General features: G+C 45.2%; 1 protein-coding gene across 1 annotated transcript; it reads left to right on the top strand.

Moving 5' to 3' along the window:
• Positions 1-2,594: 2,594 nt before the first annotated feature.
• On the top strand, positions 2,595-24,901 carry LOC132832971 (zinc-binding protein A33-like). Its single transcript, XM_060851218.1, has 6 exons — positions 2,595-3,005; positions 3,093-3,188; positions 3,282-3,515; positions 3,987-4,009; positions 5,199-5,314; positions 24,348-24,901. Exons 1-6 carry the CDS (start codon positions 2,595-2,597, stop codon positions 24,899-24,901), a joined length of 1,434 nt encoding a protein of 477 aa, XP_060707201.1.
• Positions 24,902-26,901: the final 2,000 nt, after the last annotated feature.

Raw genomic sequence — 26,901 nt, 5'->3', positions numbered from 1 at the left:
ATTGTTATTTCCAGTCTTCAGGGAAAAAAATAGTAACAGATTTACTCTCAGTGCATGGCGAAAATGACATTCTTGTGACATTGCTTTTGTAAATTTCCTATTGTTCAATGGACTGAGTAACAAAGTCAGTGCAACCTTCACTGAAACACAGACTTCGATTTTGAGCTCATTCACTGTGCCAGAACAAATTGTATCTGACAAAAAACACATTTCATTGACAAAGCATATCAAAACGTTTGCTAATTGTGAAGTTACTCATATCATATTGTCATCCCATAATCAACAGTTTAGCACATACATCAAATTCATATACTTCAAGTGTCGTCCAACAAAACAGAATTTTCGCATTACAATGCCAAATGTTCACCACTAATTTGGAAAGGATCATCATCCCCAACTCAATTTAGACTTGGAAGGACCACCACAATTAGGCACCGGACACAGAGAATGGATCAGAAATCCAGTCACAAATACTTGGATAACAGGAAACGTTTCTAAGATATGCAATCAACCCATGTTGTATGAGATCATGATAGATCACCATGCTACATTGTAAAACAACAAAAGCCAACTCCAGAGCAATATAGGGTGTGCTGAGAGTCAGGAATAAATGATTAAAGGTAATATTGTGAGATGATGCTGAGTGATAGCAGCCAGCATCAAGATGACCAAGAGGAACCATGAATAACACATAACTCTCCAAATGGACATATAATTATCAGACCAGGGCACACTGTCAAAGACATTATATCAAAATTTAAGTTGTTAATCTTGTTAGCTTTGTTCATACATGTCTGTATAGGTACAGAATTGAGAATGCTTGGTTATGTACAACATTGTTTATTGATGTTGGGTATCTTTTTGTAAACTTTTGCGATATTGTGTTATGTCTCACAGCAGTAGTCTAATACATCTTCAATGATATACTTATATCGTCACTATATCATAATATGTGACTTGAAGTTCTCAGTTTCTAACTTACTGAACTCGGTCCTTTTGCAGCATGACATGCCGAGTGAAGCATGGTGCAGTGCATATGAATTGTTCAGCTTGAGCCCGGTCATGCAAATGGATTTAATGCTGGTGAGATACCAAGTACTGGACAAAAAATCTAATTGAAATTTTCAGTACTATGTGACCCATATCTCGTGTTATGTAAACAATGCAAGTGTCATTGCACGATAGTATGGACCATCAGCATTCACATGTCATCTCTCTTCACAGATTTTGCCAGTCCTGCTGAGTTTCACCAGCAATTTCTGTTTTTATTTCAGATCACCACATCTGCAGTACTTTATCAAAGTAGGAATGTTATAGTTCAATTATTCAGGGCATTTATGTCACCACATAGATGCATAGAAGGCCAATGGGCCGAGAGGTGGCAGACGTAACTTAATTTAGAAAAATGTGGGGGGCTGCAATTTGGAAAGGCAAACCAGGCCAGGACTTGTACCCTCAATAGTAAGGTCCTGTAGGGTGTTGCTGAACAAGGAGACCTTGTCTTGCAGGTTCATATTTCCTTGAGGGTGGACTCACAGGTAGAGAGGATAGTGAAGGGGTCGTTTGGTATGCTTGTCTTTATTGGTCGCTACATTGAACAGAGGAGTTGGGAGGTCATGTTGTGACTGTGTAGGACATTGATTAGGCTACTTTTGGATTATTGTGTGCAATTCTGGTTCCCTCCTGTGTGAAAGATGTGAAACCTGAGAGGGTTCAGAAGAGATTTGCAGGGCTGTTGCTTGATTGAAGAATTTGAGCTATATGGAGACGCTCATAGGTTGGGGCTGTTTTCCCTGGAGAGTTGAAGGCTGAGGGATGATCTTATGGGTTTTTTAAAAAAATCATGAGTTTCATGGATAGAATAAATCGACGAGATCTATTTTTGGGTTGGTTGGGTCTGGGACTAGAAGTTTAGAGTGAGAGGGAAAAGATTTAAAAGGGGCCTAAGGTGTAACTTGTTCACGCAGAGGGTGGTGCATGGGTGGAATGAGCTGCTCAAGGATTGGTAAAACTACATTATTGAAAAAGGAACCTGGATGGATTTATGAATTGAAAGGGTTAGAGGGGTATGGATCTGGTGAGAACAAATGGGACTAGATTTATTTATGATATCTGATCAGCATGCACACGTTGGACTGAAGGGATTGTTGCCGTGCCATACATCCCAATTAATCTATCTTCTGGCCAAACTAAAGTGGGGTTCATTCAATTATCGGACCCTCCTGGTCCATTCATAAAGCTAAACCTTGCAGCTTTTTGTGAATTTAATGAACATCTAGAGCATGAGCCCTCCCTCAGACTCCGTCCTACCCTCCCTTCTGTCTCACTGTCCCTCCACCAAAGGCAACTCGCCAGGCACCTTCACCCTCCTGGGATGGGGTCAAAACCCTGTCACCATCCTCAACCTGTTTCTCCTTCAAAATATTGTTTTTCACTTGTTCCCAGGTCAAAACCTTTATAAACCATAGTTACTGATTACTCTTCTCTGATAATTGCAGTAAAATCCATCGGTAAGTGATTGAACTGAATGTGTTCACCAGCGCAGTCACATAGAAACTGAAAGCGGTTTGTATCAGGAAGTGCTGAATGTTAACATGGTTTCTAGACAGCAGCTCCTGAGACTGACCGAGGAGGCAATTTGTCCCATTTGTCTGGATTTCTTCACTGATCCGGTTATACTGGATTGTGGACACAACGTCTGCCGCTCCTGTATCTCCCAGAGTTGGGAAAAGAAGGACATAAACTCTTGCCCGCAATGTAGAGAGGTGTTTCCGGAAAGAAACCTCAGGGTAAATCGGCCCTTAGGGAATCTGGCCGAGGTGGCTCGAAAATTAAAGCTGGATCCGACGGAGACGAAGAGTAAACCTCACTGTAAGAAACATCAGAGAGAACTGGAGCTGTTTTGTGAAACTGACAGAAAGTTGGTCTGTGTGATGTGTGTCACTGCACCGAAGCACAGAGAGCACCGCTTCATACAGATTAAAGAAGGACTTAAAATATACAAGGTAAAGAGGAAATGTTTAAAAGCTGTGAATAGTGTCACAGTTTCAAAGTCTGACAGTTTCATGATGCGATTTCTCTTCCAATTCCAGGCTAAGCTGAAATCTGCCTTAGATTCTCTCACAGAGAAGAAATCGGTGGTTCAAGAAACGGAACTGACCCAGAAACGGAAGATTTCCGAAGTGAGGGTGAGGTCTCCCTGTGTTGATTTTCTGGGAATTCGGTTAGTTTTGTTCCCTTTATCGCGGGACATTAATGAGGTTTCACATTTCATTTGGTAGGAACAGGCGAGCCGTCTGCAGACCCACATCATATCCGAGTTCACTAAAATGCACCAGATTCTCACTGAGAAAGAGCAGCGTTTACTCAGAGATCTCAGGGAAGAAGAGGAGAGGATTGTAGAACCAATGGAGAAAAACCTTCGAGAGATTCAGGAGAATTTAAATTATATTGAGGACAACCTCTCAAAGTTGCAGAAACAGATGGAGCAAAAAGACGAGCTGATATTTCTGAAGGTGAGGGAAGATATTGCAGGTTGTTTCAGACAGATTTCGGACATGATGATGACAACTGTAAAAATAATATGGAATGTCGTGTAAAAAAGTGAACTGACCTTGTGACTGTCCAGACGGTTCTGTTGTTGTTACTGAAGAAGGATCAATGCTCCCGGAGCGTTCACTCTGATTTCTTTCCACAGATCCTCCCAAACCTGCTGAGATTTTCCGGTAATTTTTGTTTTTTGACGAACCGCTGCCAAACTATCTGCAGATTCCCGGGAATACCAACATTCTCCCGGGAATGGATTGTTATGTTTGTATTTGTTTTGTTATTATCTCTGTGTTCCCCAAGTTTAATTGTCTCCTGGAACTCCCATTGTAATCCAGTTCCAGTTCCATGTGAAGAGTGTGTGTGTGGGCGGGTGTCTGTCTGTCTCCTCCTGAAATCTGTTACTGCCATCCTCACTGTTTGTGATTCATTTCTTTCAGGAGGAAGCTGGTCGGAAGAGAAGGTAGGACATGCTCTTTACTGAAACTCTGCACAGTTTGCTCAGTAACTCAGGGACGGGTAATTATGGATTTATTTCCTGGTTAATGGTGCCGCTTTAAAGGGTGATTCATCGGATAACAGTAACTCCGGTTATGGTTCACACCCCCTTTTTTTTATAAGAAGAAGATTGTTCCAAGTTTTAAACGGTATTAGATGTTATGACACTGTTCTGCAGCATTGTAAACAATGACAAGGTGCCTGTAAATACAGCCTGGTCCCGAGGCTGGAAGTGATCACTGCCCTGATTTTTGTGACTGTTTGTGTGACTGTGACCTTCCCCCGACCCAGTGAGAGACACATGGTCCATGTTTCCAGGGAATGGCCATCCCTGTCCCTGCATGGCTCCTGACCAGCCCTAGACAGTCAGAGTTGAAAGGGGGAATCATTTTTGTTTCACTTTTTACAACGCTAACTCGCACCGTAGCCTTTATAAAGGGAACAATAAATGCAAAATAAAAAAAAATCTTTAACTAGTGTAACGTAATGTTCTGAGTACTTTGCATGAGAGTTGGAAAGTATAGAAAAGTGTCACTGAGCTATGAATCCAGGTGATTGCTGTTGGTTTTTGCGGATATTAAAGGAGGAAAGTGGCATAGAAAGATGGAGAGGTTCAGGGAGGCAATTGCAGAGCTGAGGGAGTGGGCAGCTGAAGGCCCGACCTCCAATGGGGGGGAGTGGGGGGAGGGCGAGGGGTGGGGGTGGGGTTACGGGGAAAGGGGAGAGACTAAAATCGGAGATGGTCAGGAGGCCGGAAGTAGAGGAGCAGGATTCTCGGAGGGTTGTGGGACCCATGTATTACACAGTTGGATATGAGGCTTTTAGATGTTTCCGGTTTTTTGTCTCTGTTCCACAAGCTCTGTTTATAATACGGCAAGGAGATGGAGGAAACGTATATTATCTCCTGCGGTGTGTGATGTCTCAGTACCTAATCTGTTATCAGGACATGGGCCTTTCTCCGGACCTGGGTGTTTCCAATCCTTGCCCTTGCATTATCGAATTCTTGTTGGGTTAGTTACAACAATAAGATAAACATTTCACTTTCTATCCCATTGACTCAAACATGAAAAATGCAGAACGCTTGACTGTGTAAATGTTTTCATAAATGTTCGAAAATAACAGAGTTTATGATGTCATCTGTTTAATGTTTACAGGATTAGTGAGGAGACAGAGGCACTCTCAGCTGCTGATGGCTCTCTGTCTCTCGCACAGTTCACTGGCCCTTTACAGTACACTGTCTGGAGACAAATGATACACACTATTAACCCAGGTAAACACGTGTATTCATTTTCCTGATGGTAGATCCAGTTATGTCGGGTCTCAAAGGCCCCAGTTTAAATTCTCACAGTGTGAGAATGTATACTCTACGTAGCTGGAGAGACGGGATTATAGTGGATATTATTGGTCAGTCTATCCCCAGAAGTGGAAACAGACATGTCAAGGAAGATAAAGAAGAATCACAGATCGACCAGGTGAAGGTGAGGGCGATGTGGAAGTTGGACATTATCAGTGTGAGAATGAGGGGGAGGGGGAAGAGGATGTTTGAGTGGGGAAGGTGGGATTTAGATAGTTTAGTGAAGAGAAGGAGTTGCAAATACTGAGAGATTACATTGTGCAATGGAAGGTGTGTGATGGTCTTACTGAAGTGGTCAATGATGAAAACTGTAGCAGTTCAATTTTAACTGAAAGAACTGTGGATGCTGCAAATAAGAGACAAAAACAGAAGTTGCTGGAAAAGCTCAGCACATCTGGCAGCATCTATGGAGAGAAATCAGAGTTAATGTTTTGGATTGGGTGACCCTTCCTCAGAACTGATGGCAGCTCAGAAAATGTCAGTTTATATGCAGACATTAATGTGGGGATTGGGGTAAGAACTGTCCAATATCTGGGCACAGAGCCTAAAGACAAGGAAAAACAGTTGGAATCAATAACCGTCTGGCTCAGAGAGTGAGGAACTGTTAATGGGGATGGTTTGTGGCTAACAATGGGCTGTATCTAATACCAGACTCTGAATGATGAGGCCTGATGTGTTGGGGTTGAGGTAAGGACATGGGAGCGCTCAATTCTTAAAATTATTGAATTCGATATTGAGTCAGGGAGGCTGCAGAGTCCAGAAGTGGAAAATGAGGTGCTGTTCTTAGGAAGCCTGAGACAGAGATGTTGGCCAGGGAACAGGGTGATGCTTAAAGGAGCTGGCAACTGGAAGCTCAGGGTCTTTTTTTATAGACAGAATACAAGTGTGCAACAAAGCAGTCACACAGTCTATGCTTTATTTCCCTAATGGAGAGGAGTCCACATTGTGAGCAGTGAATGCAGTTGTCTAAATTAAGTGAAGCACAGATAAGGTGTTGCTTCACCTGGAAGTCTGTTGGGCCCTTGCATACTGAGGAGGGAGGAAAGAAACAGACAGGTGTTCCATGTTCTGCAGTTGTAGATGAAGGTGCCCTGAGGCTGTGGGGGGGGGGGGGGGGGGGGGGGGGGGGGCTGTTGGGAGTGAAGGAAGAAGAGTCCAGGGTGTCCTGGAGGGAACAGTCTTAATGGAAGGTGGACAAGGGAGGTGAGTGGAATATGTGTCTGGTGGTGGCAGAGATTATGGCTGATGATCTTCTGGATGTTGGTGCTGGTGGGATTACAGGTCAGGACGAGGGGAACCATATCATTGTTGCGGAAGGGAACAGAAGGAGTGGGGGTTGAAATGTCAGAGATGGCTGGGACCCAGTTGAGGGCCCTTTCAACAACAGTGCTGGGGAATCCATGGTTCAGGAAGAGAGTAGACATTTTCAAGGCTCCTTTGTTGAAGTTGGAAGGATCGGGATGAATGTGATGGAGACGGATTAACGAGGAGAATGGAATGGAGTATTTACATGAAGCAGAGTGTGAGAATGTTCAGGCCAGCTAATTGTGGGAGTTGGTGGGTTTATTGTGGATATTATTGGCCAGTCTATCGCCAAAAATGGAAACAGGAATGTTGAGGAAAGAGAAGGATGGATCAGGTGAAGGTGAGAGCAGGGTGGAACTTGGAATCAAAATGAATAAACTTTTATAATTCCAGATGAGAAAGGGAGGCAGCACCGGTGATATCATTGATATACCAGAGAAAGACTCATGTGTTGGACTGGAGTGGGAACAAGTAAAAAATGAGGTCTGCAGATGCTGGAGATCACAGCTGCAAATGTGTTGCTGGTCAAAGCACAGCAGGTTAGGCAGCATCTCAGGAATAGAGAATTCGACGTTTCGAGCATAAGCCCTTCATGAAGTGCTTATGCTCGAAACGTCGAATTCTCTATTCCTGAGATGCTGCCTAACCTGCTGTGCTTTGACCAGCAACACATTTGCTGGAGTGGGAACAAGAAATGTTACATATACCCCATTAGGAGACAGGCCAAAATGGGGGCTTAAATGGGTACCTATGGTCACCCCTCTGACTGGAAACAACGAGGGGTGTGAAAAGAGAATTGAGTGTGAGGATGAGCTCGGCCCAGGGGAGGCGAGTGGTGTAGGGTGAGGATGGTTCAGCCCTGTGTTCCAGGAAGAAGCAGAGAGCCTGAGACCATCCTGGTGGGGGGATGGAGGTGTAGATGGATTTCATGTCCATGGTAAAGAGGAGGCAGCTGAAGCCGCAAACTGGAAATTTTGGAATGGGCATAAAGTGTCAGAGGAATGGCGGATGTAGGTGAGCAGGGACTGCAGCAGGTGAGACAAGACTGAGTCATGGTAGGAAATGATGAGTTCTGAGAGGCAGGAGCAGACATAAAGAATGGGTCTGCCTGGATAATCCTGTTTATGAATTTTGGGAAGGAGGTATAAGCGAGCTGTGCGGAATTGTGGGATAATCAGCTGGAGGTATTTGGATTGGGGGCAGATCCTCAGATGAAATTAGGTTGGTGACCGTGGTTGATGCAATGACCTGATGTTCCATCATGGGGTCACAGGTTAGACGCCGATAGGAGAAGGTACCTGAGAGGGATCTCAACTTCTGCAATGTAGTGGTCCGTTTGCCGACTACTACAGCCCCACACTGATCTGCAGGCTTAATAACAAAGTCAGGATTGGATCTGAGGGCATGGAGCATGGTGCCACCTCCGTCTCCCATTCAGAAATTAGAAGGTTTATCGATTTGTTTCCAACTTTCACCTCACTCTCACCTTCGCCTGGTCTATCTCTGAACCCTTCGTCAACATCACTGTTTCTATTTCTGGGGATAGATTGGCCACTAAGAATCCACAATAAACCCCAAAACTCCCACAATTCCCTGGCCTTTATATACTCGCACCCTGCTCCCTGTAAAGTCTCCATTCCATTCTTCTAGTTACTCCATCTCCATCACATTGGTTCTGACAATGTTAACTTTGACAAGGGATCCACCAAAATGTTCACGTTCTTCCTCATCCAAGGATTCCTCTGGGCTCTCAAGTGGGACCAACCTATCTCTCGCACTTCAGCCCTCACCCCCTCTCTTCCGTCCTGCAACAGTGATAGGATTCCCCTTGTCCTTACCTGTCATCCCAACAGCATGACCATCCAAAAGATCATCAGCTGCCATATCTGCCACTTCCAGCGAGATGCCACCACCAGAGACCACACACCTCCTCTCCTGCAGAAACCATTCCCTTTGGGACACTCTGATTACTTCCAACACCCCCACAAAGTATCATAGCACTTTTTCCTGCCACTGCCGGAGGTGTAACATGTGTCCATTTATTTCCTACCTCCTCAGTATCCAAGGGCCCTCACACACCTTCACCTCCCTGCACTTCTGACAATCTAGTCTACTGCATTTGCTGCTCACAATGCAGCCTCCTCTCTATTGGAAGTATGAAGGGTCAACTTCAGAACACTTGCATTCCGTTTCCAAAAAAACCCCTGAAATTCCAGTTGCCTTTTCACACACCACACTGTAACCTGGTCAGCACCTCTGTCTCAGGATTGCTGCAATGCTCCAATGCAGGTCAGTGCAAGCTGGAAGAACAGCACCTCATTTTCAGCCTGGGGATCCTGCAGACTCAATATCATATTAAATAACTTTGAGGTCTGAGCTCTCCCATGTCCTTACTCCAACCCACACAACCATGCCTTGTTATCACAGAGTCTGTTATCACACACAAAGCATTGTTAGCCACTAACAGTCTCCATTAACAGCTATTCACTCCCCTACCCAGATCATTATCCAATCCTTTTTCTATCTAACTGCTCTTCTCTCTCTTTGGGTGCAATCACCACATACCATTTACTTCTCACCCCTTCACCACTCCCACCCCAGCTTCTGTATATGAACTGACATTTCCCAGCTCCCATCAGTTCTGAGGAAGGGTGACTTGATCTGAAACGTTAACTCTGAGGTCTCTGCACAGATGCTGCCAGACCTGTTGAGCCTGATAAATATCTATAGGTGTAACGTTGTCGAATATTAAACAAGACATGGATATTTATAAATTTCCAGCTTGCAGATAGTGAGTTTGTTAGAATCACAAAATCCTTTCATGTGGAAGCAAGCCATTCAGCCCATCGAATCCACACTGACTCTCTGAAAAGCATCCCTCCATGACCCAATGTCATCGCATATTCTTTTAACTCCACCTTTCCCATGGCTAATACACAAAGTCTGCACTTTCCAGGACACAATGTACAAAAGCTGCACATCTTTGGACCGTGGGAGGAAACCAATGCAAACATGGGAGAATTACAAACTTCATACAATTCCCTGATGCTGGAATTGAACCCAGCTCCCTGGTGCTGTGAGGCAGCAGTACGAATCACAAAGCCACTGTTCCAATATTTTCAGTAATCCTATTGATCAAGCAGTGAACCCAATGTCCGCTCATGTTATTTTGGAGAGGTCCAATTCAGTCTGAGTCTACTTATTCAATGTAATGTTCTTGGTTAGTTTTCCAAGCGTTCAGAATGTGAGAAGGTGTGGGATGGTCCTGCAGGAGGGAACAGGTACCTGGAAAACTGCTATCACTTCCAAGTGAGGGAAGGGTGTGATTTGGAATATTGGGATATGGCAGCAAACGAGCAATGAGTAGCCACCCGAGCTACAAATCTTCGCACGAACATTGAAAGCAAGCTAACATTTCGAGTCCAGATGACTCTTTATAAGTGCTTAACTTCCCTAGTTAACTGTTGCTAGCTCATCCCCTTCCTATAACTCTTTTTCCTCACTGAAATATATCTTTGATATGCGTCATGTGCTGTTCTTTTTAGCGTCTGCCATTGTTCCTCAAATATCTTACAACATAGAACATAGAACAATACAGCGCAGAACAGTCCCTTCGCTCCTTGATGTCGCACCGTCCTGTGAACTATTCTCAGGCCGACTCCCTACACAATCTCAAAATCATCCACGTGCTTATCTAAGGATTGTTTAAATCTCCCTAATGTGTCTGAGTTGACTTAATTAGCAGGTAGGGCATTCCACACCCTTAACACTCTCTGTTTTAAGAACTTTCCTCTGACATCTGTCTTAAATCTATCACCCCTCAATTTGTTGTTATGCCCCCTCGTACATGCTGACGTCATCATCCGAGGAAAAATTATTTCACTGTCTATCCTATCTAATCCACTGATCATCTTGTATGTCTCTATCAAAAACTCCCTTAGCCTTCTTCTTTCCAATGCGAACAGACGTAAAACTCTCAGCCTTTTCTCATAAGAACTTCCCTCCAGACCAGGCAACATCCTGGTAAAACTCCTCTACACCTTTCCAATGCTTCTACATCCTTCCTGCGATGGGGTGACCAGAACTGTACACAATATTCCAAGTGTGGCCACAACAGCGTTTTGTGTAGTTGCAGCATGATTTTGCGGTTCCAGAACTCAATCCCTCTACCAATGAAACTGAACACACGATATGCCTTCTTCACAGCACTATCTACCCGGGTGGCAACTTTCAGGGATCTATACACATGGACTCCAAACCCTCTGTGCATCCACGCTACCAAGAATTGTTCCATTGACCAAATACACTGCCTTCCTATTATTCTTCCCAAAGTGCATCACCTCACATTTAGCTGCATTGAACTCCATTTGCCATCTCTGAGCCTATTTCTGCAGTCCCCTCCAACCTGTAACATTCTGCCAAACTGTCCAGTACTCCACCGACTTTACTATCATCTGCTAATTTACTAGTCCATCCACCTATGCCTGCGTCTAAGTAATTTATAAAAATGACAAACAGCAGTGGTCCCAAAACAGATCCTTGTGGCGCGCAACTCGTGACTGGACTCCAGACTGAATATTTTCCATCAACTACCATTCACTGCCTTCTTCCAGAAAGACAGTCTCTAATCCAAACTGCTAAATCACCCTCAATTCCATGCCTCTGCATTTTCGCCATCACCCTACCATGTGGAATCTTATCAAAGGCTTTACTGAAGTCTATGCATACCACATCAACTGCCCTACTCTCATCTGCTTGCTTGGTCACCTTCTCAAAAAACTCAATGAGTTTTGTGAGACACGACCTGCCCATGACGAAACCATGTTAAACATCTGAAATCAAATCGTAGCTTGCTAGATGATTATAAATCTTATTTCTTATAATCCTTTCCAAAACCTTTCCTACAACATGCGTAAGGCTCACGAGCCTATAATTACCTTGGTCACCTCTGCTGCCCTTCTTGAACAATGGCACAACATTTGCAATTCTCCAGTCCTTAGGTACTAAATGTGGAGATAACGACGACTCAAATATCAAAGCCAATGGCTCTGCTACCTCCTCCCTCGCTTCCCAGAGAATCCTCGGATAAATGCCATCCAGCCTAGGGGACTTGTCTACTTTCATTCCTTCTAGAATTGATAACAACTGTGCGTAACTAACCTCAATCCGTTCTAGTCTAACATCTTGAAACTACTTCTTCTCCTTCACAATATTCACCTTTTCCTGAGTGAACACCGATGAGAAATGTTCATTTAGCAACTCTCCAATCTCCACAGGGTGCACACTCAACTTCCCACTAATGTCTTTGATTGGCCCTATTCCTAGCCTCATGGTCCTTTTATTCCTCACATACCTGTAGCAAGCTTTAGGGTTCTCTTTTATTCTATTTGCTAAAGACTGCTCCTGTCCTCACTTTGCTCTTCTTAACTCTCTCTTTAAATCCTTCCTAACAGATCTGTAACTCTCCATCGCCTCATCTGTACCATCTTGCCTCATCAACACATAAGCCTCCTTCTTCTTCTTACCAAGAGATGCAATTTCTGTAGTAAACCACGGTTCCCTTACTTTATCACTTCCTACCTGCTTGTCAGGGACATACCTCACAAGAATACGCAATATCTGTTCCTTAAACCTCCTCGACATTTCGATAGTCTGTATCCCCTCACTCTATGCTACCCCATTCTATGCATCCTGATTCTTGCCTAATCGCATTATAATTGCCCTTGCCCCATCGAAACTGAACATAACTGAATTATGGTCACTCTTTCCAAAGTGCTCACCTACAACTAAATCAAACACCTGGCCTGGTTCATCACTGTGCGGCTTGATGGCTCAGTGATTAGCGCTGCTGCCTCACTGCCCGAGTGTCCGAGGTTCGATTCCAGCCTTGGGCAATCTGTCTATGTGGAGTTTGCCCATTTTCCCCATGTCTGCATGGGTTTGCTCCAGTTTCCTCCCACAGTCACAAAGATGTGCAAGTCACGTTGATTGGCCATGCTAAATTGCCCATAGTGTTAGATGCATTAGTCAGAGGGAAATGGGTCTGGGTCTGGGTGGGTTACCGTTCGGCGGGTCGGTGTGGACTTGTTGGGCCGAAATGCCTGTTTCCCCACTGTAGGGAATCTAATCATTACCAAGCACCAGATCCATTGTAGCCTCCCCTCTTTTTGGCCCTTCGATATACTGTGTCAGGAAACCCTCATGTACAACTGGACAAAACACTGATCCATCCGATGTACAAGAGGTATAACATTTCCAGTCAATATCGGGGAAGTTAATATCCCCATAATGACCACCCTGTTCCTTTCAATCCTACTCAGAATAATTTTGCTAATCCTCTCTTTCACCTCCATGGAATATCTTTGATGCTAAGTGCTTTCCCCAGTCCACTCCAGCAAGCTCAGCCATCATTCCTTTGCAATTACCCTTGTTTAAGCTTCACACAGTTATTTTCCAACCAAGATCCTCCCTTTCAAACTGAATGCGACATTCATCCATGTTATGGTCAGTGTTCACTCTGACATCATGTATCTAACCTGCCTCATTACACTTCACCAGATTCAAACTGGCAAATACAAGGTTGGATTCACAATATTGTTATTCTAGAAACAATATGCTCATAGCTTCCTCTACTAATCTCACTGTTTAAATCAACATGCTGATAAATGTCACCCAGGTTTAATGCTACTTGCACTTTTTATCTCCTGATTATTATCTGCCCCAACGTGTAGCTCCTGTTTGGGGTCTTACAGAGCATTTCTGCCAAACTACTTACTTTATTTCTTGCCTACACTCATGTGGAGTCTATATTCTTCTGATTTCAGATTATTTCTTGCTGGTGTATTTACTTCATCCCATTTCCACAATGCTATGCCATCGCACTTTTATTTCTGCTTGTCCTTTTGAAATTTACATTTTTGCGACATGCAGTATCCCCTCGTTTTTTGAAGAAGTAACAAAATGGATTGATGATGGCAAAGCAGTGAACATGATCTAAATGAACTTCAGTAAGGCATTCGACAAGGTTCATCATGATAAACTGGTTATCAAGGTTAGATCTCATGGAATACTGGGGGAATTAGCCATTTGGATACAGAACTGACTCGAAGGTAGAAGACAGAGAGTGGTGGTGGATGGTTTCTTGTCAGACTGGAGGCCTGTAACCAGTGATGTACCACAAGGATCGGTGGTGGGTCCACTACTTTTCATCACTAATAAAAATGATATGAATGTAAACATAGGAGATAGTTAGTAAGTTTGCAGATGACAAAACGGGATCATGATCAGATGGGGCCAATGGACCGAGGAGTATCAGATAGACTTTAATTTACATAAATGTACGTTGCTACACTTTGGAAAGGCAAATCTGAGCAGGACGTCCACCTTAATGGTCAGGTCCTGGGGAGTGTTGCTGAACAAAGAGATGTTAGAGTGCAGATTCATATTTCCTTGAAAGTGAAGTCGCAAGTGGATAGATTAGTGAAGAAGATATTTGGAATGCTTTCCTTTCTTGGTCAGAGCATCGAATACAGGAGTTGTGAGGTCATATTGCAACTGTACAGGACAGTTTTTAGACCAGTTTTGGAATACTGTGTACAGTTCTGGTCTCCCTCCTATTGGAAGGCTGTTGTGAAACTTGAAAGAGTTCAGAAAAGATTGACAAAAATGTTGCCGGGACTGGAGGATTTGGTCTGAAAGGAGAGGCTGAATAGGCTGGGGCTGTTTTCCCTGGAGCATCAGAGACTGAGGAGTGACCTGATAGAGATTTATAAAATCATGAGGGGCATGGATAGTATAAATAGACAAGGTCTTTTCCCTGGGGTAGGGAAGTCTAGAGTAGAGGGCATAGTTTTAGGGTGAGAGTTAAAATGGACCTAAGGAGAAATGTTTTCATGCAAAGGATAGCACATTATTGGAATGAGCTGCCATAGGGAGTGGTGGAGATAGTCACAACTACAACATAAAAAATGCACCTGGATGGGTCTATGAAGAGAATAGATTCAGAGGTATATTGTCAAATGCTGACAAATGGGATGAGATTAGGTTATGATATCTGGTGGGCACAGGCGAGTCAGACTGAAGGGTCTATTTCCGTGCTGTACATCTCTCTAACTATGATTCTCAATGAGAGAATCAATCTGTGAACAGTGATGTCACAGGAAGAACACTATGATGATGAAAAGTCATTTGTTTTGATGATATCAGTTGTGGTGGAAAGGTTCAGTGGTACAGAAGGAACTAATACATTGCATTGTTCCTAATAGTAATGCAGGGGATTACAAAGAGGTCCTCAATGGTAGTAATACCTGTGTTCTTCCCAGTCCCATGTGCTAGTGAGAGTAGGAGTACGAGGATAATGTGCAGCTAAGGAGCTGAAGTAAGGAGCAAGAATTCAAATGTTTGGACCTCTGGGACCTTTGCTGGGATAGAAGTGACCTGTCGAAGACAGATGGGTTGAAACTGAATTGGAAGGAGCTAAATATCCTGAAGGGGAGATTTGCTAGTGCGACGTGGTAAGCTTTAAACTAGTAAAGGGGGAGTGGGTATATTCATATGAGCAAAGAAATGTGGCGCAGTAGATAAAGTGAGCAAATTAAGTACTCAAGTTGGGCAGGAGCACAGGAGAGAGTGAGGTAAATCTGAGCAACTGAACTGCATCTATTTAATGCAAGAGGCCAGACAGATAAGACCGATTAACTTCGGGCATGGTTGGGAGCACAGGATTGGAATATCATAGCTATTACTGATGAAAAGTAGCTCAGGGAAGTGTAGGGAGTCATTGTCAAGATAGAATGGGAGGCACGAAAGGAGGGGTGTGGCATTTGTAATTAAAGATAACATTATGGCTGTACTTAGGGAGGATACTCCTGGAGACCATCAAGGGAAGTTATTTGCATGTAACTAAGAAAGACCTCTTTGGGATTGCAGAAAAGCTCTCAGATAGACAGTGGGAAATTGAGAAGCAACATGCAGGCAGATCTCAGTTATCTGTAAGATTAATAGGGTTGCAATAAAATGGAATTTTAACTTTTCAAGTATAAACTGGGAATGCCATTGTGTTAAGGAGTTGGATGACTAGGAGTCTAAGTGTGTCCAAGAATATTTTCTGATTCAATATGCAGGTGCACCTGTTTTCCCTGGAGAGTCGACCTTAACGAAATTTATAAAATCATGAGGAGCATGGATAGGGCAAATAGACAAGCTAGGAGTGGGGGAGACCAGAACTAGTGGGCAGAAATCGATGGTGAGTGCGAAAAAATTTAAAAGGAATCTAAGGGGAAAATGTTTCATGCAAAGGGTGCTGCGTGTATGCAGTGAGATGCAGAGGGAATTGTGGGGGCTGGCACAATTCCAACTTTTAAAAGGCATTTGGATGGATAGACAAATAGGAAGGTTTAGAGGGATATGGTCCAAGTGCTGGCAAATGGGACAAGATTAATTTGGATGAGTTGGTCCAAAGGGTTTGTTTCCATTCTGTGTACCTCTATGAGTCTAACAGCATCTCCGGTGAGGCCACATGGGGAGAACTTCATACAAACTGGGGATTACATTGTTAGGAAAGTACTGTAGACCCACACCAGTCAGAGGTTAAGCACCGATTGGTAGAGAAATCTCAGAGGAATGAAAAAAGCAAAAAGGTTGTAACATTGGAGGAATTCAGTTTCCCCGGGATGAACTGGGACAGGGAGATTGTGAAGGGCTCGGACAGGACAGAATTCTTACAAATTCTCCACGTGATCTTTTTAAGGCAGTGTGTAGAAAATCCAACAGGAGGCAGGGCCGGGCTGGAACAGCTGAGATTCACCAAGATATTGGCTGAGTTGGCACGTTTCAACTCTGAAGACAGACTCGGTCGGCTGGAGATGTTCTCATTGAAGCAGGGAAGGCTGAGGGGACAACCTGATGAAGGTGTAGAAAGTTATGAGGAATGGAATGGACAATAACAGATGCATAAATTTAAGAGAAGGAGCAGGGGTTTTTGAGGGATATTATTTCGAAAATATTAAGATGAATATTTACCCCAGATCATGGTCAGCATCAGGACCTCACTGCCTGAAAAGAGATAGAAATCTTTGCAGCATTTAGGAAGTTATTCAAATGGAACGATAAAGTCACACAGGATGGAAGCAGACTCTTCCATCCAATGAGTCCACACAGAACAGATATCCTGAACAGGCCCTAGTCCCATTTGCCAGCATTTGTTCCCTATCCCGCAATAACGATCCTATTCGTATTCCCATCCTGATGCATTTTAAATGTTGTGATTAGACCAACCTCCACTACTTCCTCTGGCAGACCATTCCATACACGCACCACCCTCTGCTTGAAAAAGTTACCCCTCAGGTTCTTTTTAAATCTTTCCCAACTCACCTTAAATCTGAGCCCTCCCGTTCTGGAGTCACCTCCCCTGGGGAAAATACATTAGCTATTCACCCTATCCATGCCCTTTACGGTTTTATAAACCTCTAAACGGCCACCCCTCAGCTTGCTATGCTACAGGGAAAAAACTCCCCAGCCAATTCAGTCACTCCCTATAACTCAAACCCTCCAGTCCCAGCAACATCCCTGCAAATGTCCTCCACACATTCTTAAGCCTCACAACATACTTACCCATGGTAGGGTGACCAGAATCACTCTCCAGTGTGCTGCACAGCCACAACATGATGCCCCAACTCCAGTACTCAATGCTCCGACCAATGAAGGCAAGCATTGCACACTTCTCTGCCCTGTCTACCTGCAACTCCACCCCAAAGAACCGTGTATCTGCACGCCCAGGCCTCCCACTCAGTAACACTCTCCACGGCCACATCGTCAACTGTAATAGTCCTGGCCTAGTTTGCCTGATTAAAATTCAACACCACACATTTATCTAAATTTACCTCCATCTGCCACTCCTCAACCCACTAGCCAGCTGGTCAAGGTTCCATTGCAGTCTAATATAATCTTCTTTACCGTCCAGTGGACATATTTTCATGTCACCTGCCAGCTAATGAACCATGTTAGACAAATAGGAGGCGGGGAGAACACAGCAAGCCAGGGAGCATTGGGAGGCAGAGAAGTCGACGTTTCGACTGTGACGCTTCTTCCGGACTGAGGATGGGTGAGGGGTTGTGGGGCGGTGGGGTGGTGGGGGAGGTGGAGCTGCAGATAAAGAGGGTGTCGGAAGTAGGATGGTGAAGTAGGGCTGGTGAAAACAGGCAGGGGGTTGGTGGATGGGTGGAATGAATCCAATTGGTGGCTAGGAGGTGTGCAAGGGAGGGGGAAGGGCTGGAAACGGAGTGGGGGAGGGGAAGGGAGGTGATTTGAAATTGAAGAACTTATTGTTGAGTCCTACGGGCTGTAGACCCCCCAAACGGAAGAGATGTTTTTCCTCCAATTTGGGGGTTGACTCATTGTGGTGGAGGTCAAAGATTGTCATGTCGGAAAAGGAGTGGGAAGGGGAATTAAATCGACAGTGAGTGGGAGGTCCGGTCAGCCCCTACGGACCCGGCTGCGATGCTCAGCACACTCTTCCCTCAATTTATGTTTGATCTCTCCAATGGAGAGAAGACCACATCGGGAGCACCTGATGCAGTAAACTAGGCTGGAAGAGAGGCAGGTGAACCTCTGTCTCACCTGGAAGGACTGTTTGGGGCCCTGGATGGAGCTGAGTGGTGTGGTGTATCGGCAGGTTTTGCACCTTTTCTGGTTGCAGAAATAGGTATGTGAGAGTCCGGGTGCATGGTGGGCGTCTTTGTGGTGGGCTGTCAGTGGGATGAGTGGCACAAACCGAGGACTGGTGAAGGGAACAGTCCTTGTGGAATCCAGAAAGGAGTGGGCAGGGGATAATGTTATTGAGGGGAAGGTGAATTTGGAGTTGGAAGAAGTGTTTGAGGATGATCTGTTGGATACTGAGACTGGTGGGGTGGAAGGTGAAGGCAAGAGGGTTTCTGTAGTTACTGCGTTGAGGTGGGAATGTTTAGAGCAGTGGAACAGGGAATGGAGGTGGAGAGGTGGAGGGCTGTCTGGATGAATGAGGGCGGAATGCACATTGTTTGAAAAAGGTGGACACCTGGAATGCTCGCGAGTGGAATGTCTCCTCATCCAAGCAGATGCAGCGGAGGCGGAGGAATTGGGAGAATGGGGTGGAGTTCTTGCAGGATACTGGGTGGGAAGAGGTGTGGTCCAGGTAGTTGTGAGAGTCTGTGGGTATAGCAACCGGCCATGTGGAGACTGTTGCCAGAGATTGGAACAGAGAGATCAAGAAGGAGAGGGAGTTGTCCGAGACAGACCAACTTACAAAGCATGACTCCGATGTTCACAAATAATTTAGTTAGAGGTCCAAAAGCAGTGGAATCCAGCACCAATCCTTGTGTCACACTGCTGATCTCCAGTCTGAAAAGCAACCTTCTACCATCACACTCTATCTCCTACCTACAATCCAATTTTGTACTGTGTCAGCTAGCTCTCCCTGAATCCCATAACCTTACTAACCAGTCGACCCTGCAAATCCCTGTTGAATGCTTTGCTGAAGCCCATAAGGACAACATCTACTGCTCTGTCTTCATCAATCTACTTTGTAACATCTTCGAAAATTTCAATCAAGAAACGATTTCTCACTTACAAAGCCATTTTGATGACTCCTAATAAGAGGGTCATGTAAATCCTGTCCCACCCTCTCCAGTAACTTACCGACCCACTGCTGTGAAGCTCACTGGTTCTATAGTTCCCTTGCTTTTCCTTACAAACTTTCTAAAATGATGGCAACAAATTAGCCGACCTCGAGTTCTGGCACCTCACCTGTGGCTGTTGTTCATACAAATATGTCAGCAATTGGTCCAGCAATCTCTTCCCGAGCTTCTCTAGTTTCTGGTCATGGGAATTTACCAATTTTTGCACAATTGAAGACCTCAACAGCACATCCTCTTCTGTAATGTGAACCCTTTTGAAGACATCACTATTTATTTCCCCAAGTTCCCTAGCTGCTGGGAAATGGAATAGAATTTGATAGGCCATTGATGTCCACAATGGGATTAAGGGCCTCATTTGATGCTGTGTTTTTCGATGGCCATGTAGTTTGCTTAAATCTTTTGGCTGGACAGCTGCTGTAAGATACAGACTGACAGTAACAATTCATGTTCAATTCCTACTCTGTGAATATCTTGTCTTCTCATCCATGCCCCTTCAGTGAGGGATGGTGACGCTGACAATAAAAACACCACCAGCTTTCACTCTCAGATCAGACAGTAGCCTCTGGGACTGTGCTGACTTCACTTTCTTTTAGCCTGTGGCTCAAGCAGTGGACAATAGACAATAGGTGCAGGAGTATGCCATTCATTATGATCATGGCTGATCATCCTCAATCAGTATCCTGTTCCTGCCTTATCCCCATAACCCTTGATTCCACTGTCCTTAAGAGCTCTATCCAACTCTTTCTTGAAATTATCCAGAGACTTGGCCTCCACAGCCTTCTGGGGCAGAGCATTCCATACACCCACCACTCTCTGGGTGAAGTAGTCTCTCCTCAACTCTGCTCTAAGTGGCCTATCCCTTATTTTTAAACTGTGTCCTCTGGTTCAGGATTCACTCGTCAGCAGAAACATGCTTCCTGCCTCCACAGCATCCAATCCTTTAACGATGTTATACTCTCAATCAGATCCCCTCTTCGCCTTCTAAACTCAAGTGTATACAAGCCCAGTTGCGCCAATCTTTCAGCGTAAGATGGTCCTGCCATTCCAGGAATTGACCACGTGAATCTAAGGTGCACTCCTTCAATTGCCAGAATGTCTTTCCTCAAATTTGGAGACCAAAACTGCGCACAATGTTCCAGGTGTGGTCTCACCAGGGCCCTGTACAGCTTCAGAAGGACCTCTTTGCTTCCTTCTCGCAGATTCTGTCAATAACTAAAAGATATCATTTTTAGTGCAATGTTCACATTCCCTCGGCAAAAGATTAACCTTCTTAATTCCTCACAGTTCCTGTATTAAACATTTTCTGTCTCATACATTAGAACACCAAGATCACTCTGTCACTGGCAATTCTGTCAGTTACCTCTGTTTTAAGAATGCTTCTTGTTTTTAAAATTCTTCCTTGTGAAGACATCCCTTCCCCTCACATCACTCAGGCCTCACAGTATCCCCCATTCTCTCACCCGCACAACTCCCATTACCACCCCAAAGTTATTCTATCTCCTCAGAATAATGTAAGTATTTAAAAACCCAAGCGACTCAATCACAACTCACTTTTGCAAATACTTGCAACATCCCCATAAGCACCTCTTTCGCAAAAAAGGAACTCTTAAACCCAGGTTCACACAGGAGAGATGTCAGAGAGAGAGAGAGAGAGAGAGAGAGAGAGACAGAGAGAGAGAGAGAGAGAGGATCAAAAAACTGACTGCTTGCCAAACCAAACCAAAACCAGAGTTAAGCTGACTTGGGAGACTTGGACACTCCCCTTCGATTATACAAGCGTTTCATTAAACTTGAAAGCCTTTTGTCTGAGGCAGTATCTGTTATCCATGATCAATTTGTCCCGAAAATATATACAAACCAGAGACATCGGAATCTGTGTTTATAACCCCTCTAAAAAACACAAGGACAATCTAACCTTAATTCAGTAGCAATATCTTCACACCCTCACTCATCCCCACATTCTATGCCTTCCCCCACACATCTCCCTTTCACTTCCTCCTCCCATCTCCCTGATCCTCCACATTTGCATTCCCCTTCTCCATTCCCTTTGCTGCCAACTTCCCTCTCATTTTCCCTTACACCCTTCCTCTCCCCTCCTCCACAGTCATGAACTCTCACACAGTCCACCTCTTTATTAATCCCCTCATTCTCTCCTCAGTTTCCTTGTCCCTATCCCTCACTGCATCGCCCTTCCATCTCCTCACCCTCCCATCCCATCACTCTTCCATGGCTTTCACCCCCAACCTCTCCCACTCTCACTGCATTCTCCGAGTAAAAAGTGAGGTCTGCAGATGCTGGAGATCAGAGCTGAAAATGTGTCGCTGGTTAAAGCGCAGCAAGTCAGACAGCATCCAAGGAACAGGAAATTCGACGTTTCGGGCATAAGCCCTTCATCGGAATCTATGTTTATAACCCCTCTAAAAAAAACAGGGACAACCTAACCTTAATTAAGTAGCAATATCGTCACACCCCTCAGTCATCCCCACATTCTATGCCTTCCCCCACACATCTCCCTTTCACTTCCTCCTCCCATCTTCCCTATTCTCCTTGTTCGAGTCATCCTCCTCATTTAAATTCCCCCTCCCCATCCCCTTTGCTGCCAACTTCCCTCTCATTTTCCCTTACACCCTGCCTCTCCCCTCCTGCACAGTCATGAACTCTCACACAGTCCACCTCTTTATTCATCCCCTCACTCTCTCCTAAGTTTCCTTGTCCCAATCCCTCACTGCATCGCCCTTCCATCTCCATACAGGACCCACTCTCCTCACCCTCCCTTCCCATCACTCTTCCATGGATTTCACTCTCCACGCCCTCCCTCTAACCAACACTCCCTCCTGATCTCCCACCCTACTCTCTCCTGCTCTCATTGTCTCCATTCTGCTCATTCCCCACTCCCATCTCTGACCATACTCTCCCGACCCATCCCCAAACTCTCCCACTCTCTTTCTGCCATCCTGCTCACTCTCCACTCACTCTTCCCTCTTATTCACTGTCCCCTTTAGCACAGCTCCCCATCCCGGACAGTCTCCCCTTGACCTTGGTTTGCACCTGCCAATAACCATCTCTTAGCCTGGCAGACCATGGCCTCACTGCATTCTCCACCCAACAACCCACTCACCTCCACATTCACCACATCCATCCATTCCTCTTGATTGTTCACCATTCAGACCTCCCCACCCTCCCTTCTTTGTCCTCCCACCATTATTCCCTCTCGCCGCTACCTCACTCTCCCATGATCCCTCTCCTTGTCACTCCACATCCCCCTGACAGTCTGCTTGCCCACGCCTCCCCATCAATGCCCCCTCACTCCCTCCTGCTCTCCCATTCCCCTCAATCTCACATCACCTCCTGATCACTCCTCCTACCGTCAGCTCATTCTTCCCTCTCCCTCACTAACCTCCAGAGCACAACTTCCCAATCCGGTCACTGCCCCCTCAACCTCACTGTGCCCACACCCTCTTCTTTGTCTGCCCCTCACTCCTACCTCACATTCCTTCTCCCCTCCACTCCATTCTCCATTATCACTCTGCTATGACTTCCCCCACTCCTGATTCTCCCTCCCCGTTTAATCTTGCCTCCTCTTCCCCTTCACACTTGCCTCCACCTCTCTCCCCTTCACCTTATCTTCACGTTCACTCAACTCCTCCACATTCCTCCACACAGACTTCTTCAAATTCTGAGACCCAACTCTGTCCTTCCTTTGAAGCCTCCATTCTCCATTCCCCTCATCTTAACTCTCCTCTCCCCTGCTCGACTCCACGTCATCCTCCAGTTCACTCACTTCCAGAATTCCCACAAGACCTTATTTTGCACTCTCTCACTTCCTCACGTGGATTAATTCTCTGGCATCTTAACACATCCTGATGTACCCTGTCACTTCTTGCCACTCACACTCCTCTCCCACTCACTCTCACCTCCCATGGCCAAAATGAACCTTTATTTCTCCCCTCCAGTTCAGCCATCCTTTCTTCCTCACTCCCACCTCCCTTTCTCTCTTCCCCTCACTCACTGCATCTCCACCTCTCAACTCTCCCACTCACTCTCCTGATCTCCAAACCTCAAATGTCCACTTACGTTGCAGACCTCCTGTTGTCACCCTTCCATTCTATAGTATAACTCACTCTCCCCTACAGCATTTCAAACATTCCCCTCCCCTCATAAAACCACCACCAACCCTCTCCAATATCCTTACTCCAATTCCAATCATTCCCTCCTCCATCACTTACTCCATTTCTTCACTCTTACATTCCCGGTCCTGGGGATAAGTACCTCCCCTCATTTCCTCCCATTCTCCAGATGCTCCCCTCCCACTTAGCTAAATTCTCCTTTAGAAATGCACTTTCACTCTACCGTCCCTCAGTATCCCCACTCCCTTGCTGCCCATCACTCCCGTCTCCCCTCATTATTCCCATTCCCACTGCCTCACATCACCTCACTCTCCCCTTTTCTTTTGCATTCTCTGACCTGCCATTGCTCTCAAACGAGTACTCAACCCTCCCATTGGTCACCACCTTCTGAGGTCCTCCGCATTCTCCACACCTCTCTCTCGTACTGCCCCTTCACTCAGCCCTCCTCTCTTTCCTACCTCTCCTCAATCACAACTTTCTATCGCAAATCTCCTCACTCTCCTCCTCTCTTTAACCATCCCCTCCCTCCTGCGATAGGGTTATGATTAGGGTTAGGGTTCTGTTCTTCCTGTGCACTTCATGTCCCCATTCACATCCCTCCAAATGAGCCCTCTCATCTCCCTCACTCATCCCTCCCCATCCTTCCTCCTCATACCTCCGCTCTCCCTCACTCACCACACTCTCCCTCACTCACTCCCCTTTCCGTGTCTCTGCATTTCTTGTTCAAATTCAGTTTTTCCAGACTCTCTTCATCTTCCCTTCTTTCCCACCCCCCTCCATCGCTCAACCCCTCACTTCCTTCTCTCCCCCTCTCTCTCTGACGGTGTTATTTGATCTCTCCCCCAGCTCCAGCCTCTCTGACTCTGGATCCGAACACAGCGCATCCCCTGCTCATCCTGTCTGCGGACCGGACCAGTGTGACACTCGGAGACAAAATGCAGCCGCTCCCTGACTCCCTGGAGAAATTTTATTCCTGGGAATGTGTCCTGGGATCAGAGGGATACACATCAGGGAGACATTACTGGGAGGTGGAGTTGGGGGAGAAGACCTGGTGGTATCTGGGAGTGGCCCGAGAGTCTGTGGAGAGGAAAGTGGTGGTGACCATCCCGAGCCCGGAGTCTGGATTCTGGATTGTGGGGCTGTTACCCGGATGGGGTTATTTTGCCGCCACCTCCCCCTCCCTGACCCCCCTCTCCCCGAGTGTGAATTCCCGGAAGATCGGGGTTTTCCTGGACTATGAAGGTGGACAGGTGTCATTTTACAATGCGGACAGCATGTCCCATCTCCACACTTTCACCCACACTTTCACTGAGAGGCTCTTTCCCATCTTCCATCCGGGAGGGAATGACCGCGGGAAAAACTCCGCCCCGCTGACAATCTGCGGGATTGAAGGGCACTGACAGATCCATCCCATAATTTCACCCCGTCCCCCTGCCTCCTGCCAGCTGTAAACTGATGGGGGTCGGTCTCAGTCTGGGGGATAGAAGGAGGGGGAGAGAAGAAACCAATAGAAGCTCAATTGTAGAGAGGGACTGACTGGGTAGAATGAGCTGTGAGCTGCAGGAACCCATGGGCCTTCCTGCCTGTAATGTTGCTCCACAGGCGGGAGGTGGCGCTACATGACGGTGTTGGAGATGAATCAGTCAGAGGGTCTCAGACTGGGCTCAGGGGAGTCTTTCCAGGAGGGACACCAAATCATTTCACTGCAGAGTCAGTGGAGTGTTTCCGAGGGGAAATTTAAATCATGTCACTGCATTGTCAATGGGGTCTTTGCGGGGGGACTGGGCTCAGTCAAAATAAACATTTCAGACTGATCTTCTTTAGGCTTCCATCATGTGTCAGTAATGTACATGATTTAGTAATATAGCGAGACTGGTTTTGTTTTGTTTTCAGTTTGTAACTATTATCCAGAATTTTGCTGCTCTTTCATAAAATTGGAAAATTTGAAAACCTCAGATTTGAAAGTGATGGGTGAGCTGATCATTTATGTCACAATCAGATAATATTTAACCATGTTTGAAATCGTTCAGCTGGTACAAACTGCAATGTAGTTGGAATTACAGTTATCACTTGTCCCTGAGTTATTATCTATCATCAATATCTGCACTGAGATAATCCTTACGTCAGCCCAATGAAAATGTATGTTTGATAAAAATCATTAATTACTCCAGCACGCTGTGCGCGGGACCAGTTCAGATTTTGACAAAGTTTATGTTTATGTAATTATAATTTATATTGGAGGGCAGTATCAAATTTGAAAATAGTTTCTTCAATCAAATCAACATCTGTGATTCACTAAAGTGTAAGTAAGGCTTTTTTTAAAAAAACTTCATCAATAAATCCAAGAGAGTAAACCTGTTAAGATTGTATTTGTCAATTTCTCCAGAATATGTATCCTTACACCTTGCATTCCAACTTCGTCTGGATTATTTTGAAAATCACTATTTCAAGTCAATGGAGTGTTAGCTACCTGGAAATTATCCCACTTTTACTCTGGACCTTCAGTCATTGCTACCTACTTTTGTCTTAGAATCAGAGATTGATAGAATCCTACACCATAGAGAGAGGCCCTTCTGCCCAAACTGGTCTATGCCAACCAAATGGTCTATCCACGCTAATCTCATTTCCCTGCACTTGACCCATATCCTTCTAAACCTTTCCTATTTCTCCAAATTTCTTTGAAATGCTGTTAATGCACCCATCTGAACCACTTCTCTGTCGACTTATTCTGTATGCACCCCACCCTCTCCGTCAAATCATTGCCCCTTTTTATTCTTTTCCCACTATCTGGAAACTGATGTCCTCTCTTCCTTGATTATGCAACACTGGGTAAAAGACTGAATGCATTCACCCTATCCATGCCTCTCATGAACTTATTCACTTCTGTAAGATTCCCCCCTCACTCCATCTCCTTCGGTCTAAAGAAAAAAAGTCTACATGAGTCCAACCTTTCCCTATAACTCAGACCATTGAGTCCAGGCAACATCCTTGTAAAAGTCTTCTGCACTCTTTCTAGTTTAATAACATCCTTCCTACAGCAAGGAGACCAAAACTGTACCCAATACTCCAAGTGCAGGGACAAGATAGGACAAATAAATTAAACTGCATTTATTTCAATGCAAGGGGACTAACAGTGAAGGCAGATGAACTAAGGGCATGGTGACGAACATGGGACTGGGATATTATAGCAATTACGGAAACATGGCTCAGGGATGGGCACGACTGGCAGTTGAATGTTTCAGGATACAAATGCTACAGGAAGGATAATAGAAAGGGAGGCAAGAGAGGAGGGGAAGTGGCAAAATAAGGGATAGCATTACAGCTTTTCTAAGGGAGGATATTCCTGGAAATACATTCAGGGATGTTATTTGGGTGGAACTGAGAAATAAGAAAGGGATGA

Source organism: Hemiscyllium ocellatum, chromosome 35 (assembly GCF_020745735.1).
Source record: "Hemiscyllium ocellatum isolate sHemOce1 chromosome 35, sHemOce1.pat.X.cur, whole genome shotgun sequence".
Lineage (NCBI taxonomy): Eukaryota > Metazoa > Chordata > Chondrichthyes > Orectolobiformes > Hemiscylliidae > Hemiscyllium > Hemiscyllium ocellatum.
This window is presented reverse-complemented; position numbering and strand designations above follow the sequence as displayed.

Excerpts from the sequence above, each read along its gene's own strand:
- LOC132832971 (XM_060851218.1), top strand. The coding sequence starts at position 2,595 with ATGGTTTCTAGACAGCAGCTCCTGAGACTGACCGAGGAGGCAATTTGT. Across the intron at positions 3,189-3,281 it reads GGAAGATTTCCGAAGTGAGG|GAACAGGCGAGCCGTCTGCA; the intron begins GTGAGGTCTCCC and ends TTCATTTGGTAG. Across the intron at positions 3,516-3,986 it reads ACGAGCTGATATTTCTGAAG|GAGGAAGCTGGTCGGAAGAG; the intron begins GTGAGGGAAGAT and ends CATTTCTTTCAG.